Below are 7,349 nucleotides of genomic sequence, written 5' to 3' on the forward strand. Positions count from 1 at the left end.
AGAGACGGGGTTTCACCATGTTAGCCAGGATGGTCTCAATCTCCTGACCTCATGATCCGCCCACCTCAGCCTCCCAAAGTGCTGGGATTACAGGCGTGAACCACCACGCCTGGCTGATGACTTGCTTTTTTCACCTAGTATAATGTTTTCTAGGTTCATCTATGTTGTAACATGTATCATTTCTTCATTCCTTTTTTGTTTGTTTGTTTTGAGATGGATTCTTGCTGTGTCACCCAGGCTGGAGTGCAGTGGTATGATCACAGCTCACTGCAACCTCTGCCTCCTGGGTTCAAGCAATTCTCCTGCCTCAGCCTCCCTAGTAGCTGGGACTACAGGTACACGCCACCACATCCAGTTAATTTTTGTATTTTTTGTAGAAATGGAGTTTCACTGTGTTGGCCAGGCTAGTTTCGAACTCCTGACCTCAGGTGATCCGCCCACCTTGGCCTCTCAAAGTGCTGGGATTACAGGCATGAACCACCGGGCCCAGCCATCTGTATATTTTCTTTGGAGAAAAAATTTTCCCATTTTTAATTGAGTTATTTGTCTTTTTATTATTGACATTTAAGATTTTTTTTTTTTTTTTTTTTGAGGCAGAGTCTCGCTCTGTTGCCCAGACTGGAGTGCAGTGGCGTGAGCTCCACTTACTGCAACCTCCACATACTAGGTTCCAGTGATTCTCCTGCCTCAGCCTCCCAAGTAGCTGAGATTACAGGAGCGCACCACCACGCCCGGCTAATTTTTTTGTGTGTGTTTTTATTAGAGATGGGGTTTCACCATGTTGGCCAGGCTGGTTGACCAGGCTGGTCTTGAACTCCTGCCCTCAGGTGATCCACCCTCCTCTGCCTCCCAAAGCACTGGGATTACAGGCATGAGCCACCATACCTGGCCAACTTTTAAGAATCTTTTTAAGATTTTGTTGCATACCAAAAGAGTTCTTTATATATTCTGGATACAAGTCTCAGACATAATGATTTGCAAATATTTTTTCTTCCATTCTGTAAGTTTTAAGTTTTTTGATAGTACTTTTGAACAAAAGTGCTAACTCTTTATGAAGCTAATTTGTCTATTTTTTTCTTTTACCACTTGTGTTTTTGTTGTCATGAAGATTTATTCCTGTTTCTCTTCTACAAGTTGTGTGGCTTTAATTCTTACGTTTAGGCCTACAAGCCATTTTGAGTTAAGTTTGTATATGCTGTGAGGTGTCATTGCCCTCATGGTTAGAGCCCAGAAAGCAAGAGAAAAAGCCTTCTCCAGCCTGACCTGAGCCCTCCCTCTTCTGTTCCTGACTCATCAGTCAGCAGCTTTACTCACTGACCATGGTTGGAGCCCTCTGAGTTCTGGGGAAGGATGGAGAGAAAGAAGAGTATCCTCTGGTTCCCATGAGTTATTAAGCCCCTGCGGGAGGCAGTTGGGAGGGACATGCGGCAGATCAGCACAGGGCATCTGGAGCCAGCGAAGCAGTTTTAGAGCGGGAGCCTGCTTCAGTGATGCTTGAAGGTGGGCATTGGGGTCAGGCTACTGGCTCAGGTCCAGCTGGTCTTGCAGCAAAGCCGCCGCAGGGAAGATGAACCTGTACGAGTCATTTGCCCAGGCTACCCAGCTGGGCGATCTACACACCTGCCTGATGATGGACATGAAGGCCTGCCAGGAGGACGATGTGCGGCTCCTGTGCCACCTCACGCCCTCCATCTACACAGAGGTCAGTGCCTGCATCCATATCTGTGCTGGGGGGCTCCCAGGAACACACTTCAGTGAACACTCTGAGCACACACAACCCTGAACCCTCTTTTGTTCATCCTCACTAACCTAGGTGGGCCATTGCTTCCCACAATCACAGCTGTCCCCTCCTTCCACTTCTCTTTATTAGTGGTTGAAACATTTGTAGAACTCCCTGAATTCCTATACTTCAGTGTAACTGATGTGCACTGGGGTCTGGTCCTATATACTTGGCTTCTCATATTGGGTCCCATCATCTGGACCTAGAACAGGTCCCACAAACCAGATCCATGTTCATATCAACATGGACAGATCCACATCAGCAGGCCCTCTTGTCCTCTGATGGCTCACCCTTGCTTGGATTCTCTCTGATAGTTCCTGATGATCGGGGCTTCTGTAGTGGAGACTCACTTTCATTTCCCCTGGTTCACTCACGCTCTAGGAACTGGGACATAACAGGTATCGGCCCTTTTTCCTCTTGGTAGAAGTTCCCAGGAAGAGGGAAATGAGGATCCAGGGCATGACAGGAGGAACTGTGATCTCGGCCGAGTACAGGAGGGAGGAGGGGTGCAAATGCTGGACACAGGGTACTTCCCTCCCCTTGCTCCCCCTTCTCTAGATGGGGCCCTGCCTACCCCACATACCTCCAGACATAAACTCTCTACACCACCTCTTTGGCCAAAGGTCAGCACAGGTTGGACTCTTTGCTTCCAGGGATGCAAATATTTATTCTACCGCTGCTCCCACACAGAATCAGGCATCATGGCCAGTCCTCTCAGCTCTGGCTTTATCTCTAGTAGTTCCCCATTCCTTTCTGTACACACACTGTGGGAACTATCAGAGAAAACCCACACCCCTGATGGTGTGCACACGTAAATAACAACACTTGGGGTCTTCAAGTTCTCAAAGTCTTCCAGCATCATAGCTGTTGGATCTCTGTTTAGCGGTTTATTTTAGGGCCTGTGTCTGGCTGACCCAGTCAAACCTTGAGATGTAATAAGGAAGGAGAGTGCATTATGGGATGAAAGCTGAGGAGCCTACCCAGGACTCTTCCCCTCTCTTTTTCCATTTAGTTTCCAGATGAAACCTTGAGGAGCGGAGAGCTGCTGAACATGATCGTGGCTGTTATTGACTCTGCACAGGTGAACATTGAGCTCTGACCTCCCCAGAAAGGTCTGGGAGGCAGCATTAGGGGAATAGGGCCTCTGCTCTCCCTCCAGGCCTGCAGACAGGGAGCCCATGCTCCCTCCTGGCTACAGTGATGTACACTTTCAGCCATGGGGCCTGGGAAGGAAAAGTGGAGCCCAAGAAGGCAGGCTGAGGTTAGACCAATCCTGCCTGGAGTTCCCCTTATTCTCCATATTCTTTGGGCACTCCTGTTCCACAGCAAAAGCTGAGGGGGTTGTGGTTTTAGCTCTCAACTGGTCTTTCCTTTGACTCGGAATGAAAATGGTCAGACCATTTCTATTTGACCTTTTTACCATGCGTAGGTCCCCGAGAGGCTGTAGCTTTGCTCGGGTCCTTCTCAGGCCTATACTGGGATCCCATTTCTCCTCCTCTCCACTTAGTTCCCATTCATAAAAGAGGAAGCTCAGCACCCAAGAATCCTCCTTCTTTTGTCTTTACCGTGCCCAACGTACATCTAGAGCCCAGCCTCTCAGGGTCCTTTCCTTCTCAGGCTCAGACCAAGGCTGTAACTACTTTTGCCCCAAATAGTCCTAAGGTTCCCACTCAGGCCTGTGGCTACTTTATCAGCCCCTTCATCCTTCAGAGACGGCAGCATTCGTTGTGTGCCATCTCCTTACCATTCCTTTAAACTGGGCCTTCACTTCTTCTAATTTTTTTCCCCCTTATGAGCCCTCCTGCATCCCCGTCCATACTAGCTTCCTGGCCCCTCTCAGAGCTGATGGGTTCTGCCTCCTTCCTCCTCCGCCTTAGCTCCAGGAGCTGGTCTGCCACGTGATGATGGGTAACCTGGTTATGTTTCGAAAAGACTCAGTTCTCAACATACTCAGTAAGTGATCAAACCTTTAGGTACCTGGGAGAGGAGAGGAGGGCAGGGTATCAGTCCTGTGTATTTTACACTATCTGGAAAGCTGGTTCTGGGGCTGGGAAGTTAAGGGGACAGAACTGTACTCCACCCTGGTGTGGTCTGGGCCAGTGTCTTTCTGGATCTGTCCTACCTCTGTAACATGCCTGCTTGGGGTGCTGGTTGGTAGTCAGTGGATTAGGGGGGTGTGTGTGTGTGTTCTTGAGAGAGATGTTTCTTTTGTCTCTTCCAGTTCAGAGCCTAGACTGGGAGACCTTTGAGCAGTATTGTGCCTGGCAGCTCTTTCTGGCCCACAATATTCCCCTGGAGACCATAATCCCCATCCTGCAGCACCTCAAATACAAGGGTGAGTAGGTTTGTAGGTAGGGAGCACATCAGACATGACACTTCCTATACAGCTAGGGCAAGGCTGAGGCCTAGGCTTCTAGGATGAGCCCAGATCCATTGTCCTCCTTCCCACCAAAGTGCACAAGGGCAGTCTCCCTGTCAGCCACTTTTGTTCCTTAGATGAGTCCTGTGGGTCGACCATGAGCCAGGCTTTGGGCTGGGGCTCAGGTGGCTCAGGGACTGATAGGAGTGGGGTAGGGGATTCTTCCTGGCTCCTCATCAAAGACTGTCCTTATTCCCTCCAGTGGCTGTTGGGGGATGACAGAGGTCCCCAGATTCCATCCTGGAATCATACCTTCCCCTGAACAGCCTCTGCCCTTCCCTCACAGAGCACCCAGAGGCCCTGTCCTGCCTACTGCTTCAACTCCGAAGAGAAAAGTGAGTTCCACTTCTGGGGCTCTTTAGCCCTCAGTTTTAACATCTCAAGAGCTGCTGTGGTCTAAAGGGCTTCTGTCCTGCTCCTTATTGCCGTATTTTTTCCTGTCGTTAACATCTGCTTATTCTGCCCTTCCCCCAACGTGACTTACAAATGAGCAGCTCCCCTGGGATCTGGGCTTCCTCTCGACTTTACCCCCCTGCCCACCAGGAGCTGCCCTCGGAGGTAGGGAGGTGGGGACCGGACATCCCTGTTTCCTGCTGCCACAGCAGTTCTAATCCCTGGTGGCTCCTGCTCCCCGCCCCCGCCACCCCACCCCACCCCCGCCACCCCATGCTCCTGCGGCCACTGCACAGCTAATCCAAGAGGAGGGAGGGTCAGGGTAGAGGGGTCACGTACCATCCTCTCCCTCACTCTGTGCAGAGCAGAGCCAGCTGGACCCATTGTGCCTTGACAGGATGGGGCAGAGAGGGAGACGGTGGCAGCCCCCTCTTCCCGCAAAGCCGCTTTAGCAACATCCCCCGATAAATGGGGCAGCAGCTGTGTATCTTATCCTTCCTACCTTTCTGCCTTCCTTCCACCCTTTCTGCTCCCTGCCTGAGAGACTAGAAATGGTACAGAGTATCCTAGAGGAAGAGGGAAGCTTGGAGGCTGTGTGGGGCTGTGGCTTCACAACCCTCTCCTGCCCCCTTCCTCCAGCTGGAAGCCAGGTTGGCCCACAGCTCTAGCAGGGTAGGGGTAGGGGAGCATCTGCATGTCACATGCTTGTGCTTCTGCCTCCCAGGCCCACTCCCTGACTGTTCTAGGGGAGAACTGAGGGTTCTCCTTCCCAACACACACACGCACACACCTTCTCCTACTACAGCAAGTGAAGAATCTCACTTCTCCTCTCCTGGCTTCCACAGAGGATGAAACCAGGCATTCCTTGGCCTAAGGAGAAGAGGGAGAGGGATGTGAGAGTAGTGGGTGGGTAGGGAGGCCGGGGTTTGGGAAATAAGTGGGAGAGACCCAGCATGCCCTGTGGCCACTGTGCAAGCAGCACCCAGTGCCCCCTTCCTCCCCCAGGCCCAGTGAGGAGATGGTGAAGATGGTGCTGAGCCGGCCCTGCCATCCTGACGACCAGTTCACAACCAGCATCCTGCGGCACTGGTGCATGAAACATGACGAGCTGCTGGCCGAGCACATCAAGTCCCTGCTCATCAAGAACAACAGCTTGCCTCGCAAGAGACAGAGGTGGGACACAGTCCCTGTCTACCCTCCAGGCCGTGGCGGTCTGCAGGGACTGCTGCCCGGTCGTGGTGGGGGCTGGTGCTGTCCCAGCCTGGTTTGTGGGCGACATCTAGTGGTCCGAAGCCACATGGCATGCGAGACCACTGTGGCCCCTTCTCCCCATCTTCCGGTCCCCCTGTGGCCAGGATCCCCTGCTCTTAGGCACACCGTTCTCACCTGACCCCAGCCCTCCCAGCCTGCCTATCCTGCTCCCCATGTAGGCTGCCTCTGTCTTAAGGGGGCCCTGGCGGGTGGAGGGTGTCTTGCACTCTGGAACCCTCCCGCACTCAGACTCTGGCTCTGGTGATTCCTGCACAGCCTGAGGAGCTCTAGCAGCAAGCTGGCCCAGCTGACTCTGGAGCAGATCCTGGAGCACTTGGACAACCTGCGGCTCAACCTGACCAACACCAAGCAGAACTGTATGCCTTCCACCCTCGGCGTCCAGTGTAGACGGTGCTGCCCTAGCCCAGACTATGCCTGGAGCCAGGCTGGGGGCAGGGGCAGGACACTCGGGGCCACAACCCACACTGGGGATAAAACAACCTTTGGGTGCTGTTTAATAAGCTCCCAGACATCTGATTGTTTTTCCTTCCCTACTCTCCCTTTTCTTCCTCTAGTTTTTAGCCAGACCCCAATTCTCCAGGCGCTGCAGCATGTCCAGGCGAGCTGTGACGAAGCCCACAAGATGAAGTGAGGCTCCTGCCACTTTGGGCCTTGGAAAGTAGTAGGGGAAAAGCCTAAGGGAGAGGAAGCCTGCTAGGGACATAAATGTAATGGCCAGCAAGACCTTAGGGTCCAGGATTGAAGAAAAAGAGGCCTAGGCCTGGGGGCAGAGAAGAGGATGGGAGGGTAGGAGCGGTAGGCTCCCACTCAGAGCTCCTGCTCCTTTTCCTTAGGTTCAGTGATCTCTTCTCCCTGGCGGAGGAATATGAGGACTCTTCCACCAAGCCACCCAAGAGCCGGCGAAAAGCAGCTCTGTCCAGCCCTCGAAGTCGTAAGAATGCCACACAGCCCCCCAATGCTGAAGAAGAGTCAGGCTCCAGCAGTGCTTCGGTGAGAGCCCAGCCAGTGCACAGGGGGAAAAGGAGCACTGGGTTCAGGTGGAGTCGGCACCAGCAGCTGCCCAGGCTGGTAACTTCCCATTTCCCCTCCCATCTCTTCCAGGAGGAGGAAGACACGAAACCGAAGCCTACCAAGCGGAAACGAAAAGGGTCCTCTGCAGTGGGCTCTGACAGTGACTGAGGCCCTGCATTCCCCATCCCAACCCCAGCTGGATTGCTTTCTCCTTGGTGATTCAAAGGTTAATAGAGGCTGGGGAGATTGCAGGGGAAACACCCTTGCCGCATCCCCAAGCTCCCCTGGTGGAAGGAGGAGCTTTCTCCTCTGGCTGAGTTTGAGAAGCTGCCATGCAGCCCCTAGCCCCTTCCCTCCTGGGGCCTTCAGCCCCTCACACTGCTGTTCCCAGTGATACTTGGGATCTGACTGAAGCCAGAGGCTCTGTAAAATCAGACCATAGTGGAAGTCCTCAGCCCCCAGGCCCCTTCCCCA

General features: G+C 53.0%; 1 protein-coding gene across 2 annotated transcripts in view; it reads left to right on the top strand.

Annotated features, from left to right (window-relative positions):
* The window catches only part of INTS3 (integrator complex subunit 3), a 46,604-nt gene extending 39,255 nt beyond the window's left edge, over positions 1-7,349 (top strand). For both annotated transcript variants that reach the window (XM_011928159.1, XM_011928160.1), the window contains 10 exons: positions 1,549-1,702; positions 2,793-2,861; positions 3,658-3,733; positions 4,002-4,115; positions 4,486-4,534; positions 5,598-5,765; positions 6,120-6,220; positions 6,419-6,491; positions 6,698-6,854; positions 6,966-7,349. In XM_011928159.1, the coding sequence (XP_011783549.1) occupies positions 1,549-1,702; positions 2,793-2,861; positions 3,658-3,733; positions 4,002-4,115; positions 4,486-4,534; positions 5,598-5,765; positions 6,120-6,220; positions 6,419-6,491; positions 6,698-6,854; positions 6,966-7,043 (1,039 nt within the window). In that variant the 3' untranslated portion in view covers positions 7,044-7,349. The remainder of the gene's footprint in view (positions 1-1,548; positions 1,703-2,792; positions 2,862-3,657; positions 3,734-4,001; positions 4,116-4,485; positions 4,535-5,597; positions 5,766-6,119; positions 6,221-6,418; positions 6,492-6,697; positions 6,855-6,965) is intronic.

The sequence above is a fragment of the Colobus angolensis genome, unplaced genomic scaffold, assembly GCF_000951035.1.
Source record: "Colobus angolensis palliatus isolate OR3802 unplaced genomic scaffold, Cang.pa_1.0 Scaffold77, whole genome shotgun sequence".
NCBI lineage: Eukaryota > Metazoa > Chordata > Mammalia > Primates > Cercopithecidae > Colobus > Colobus angolensis.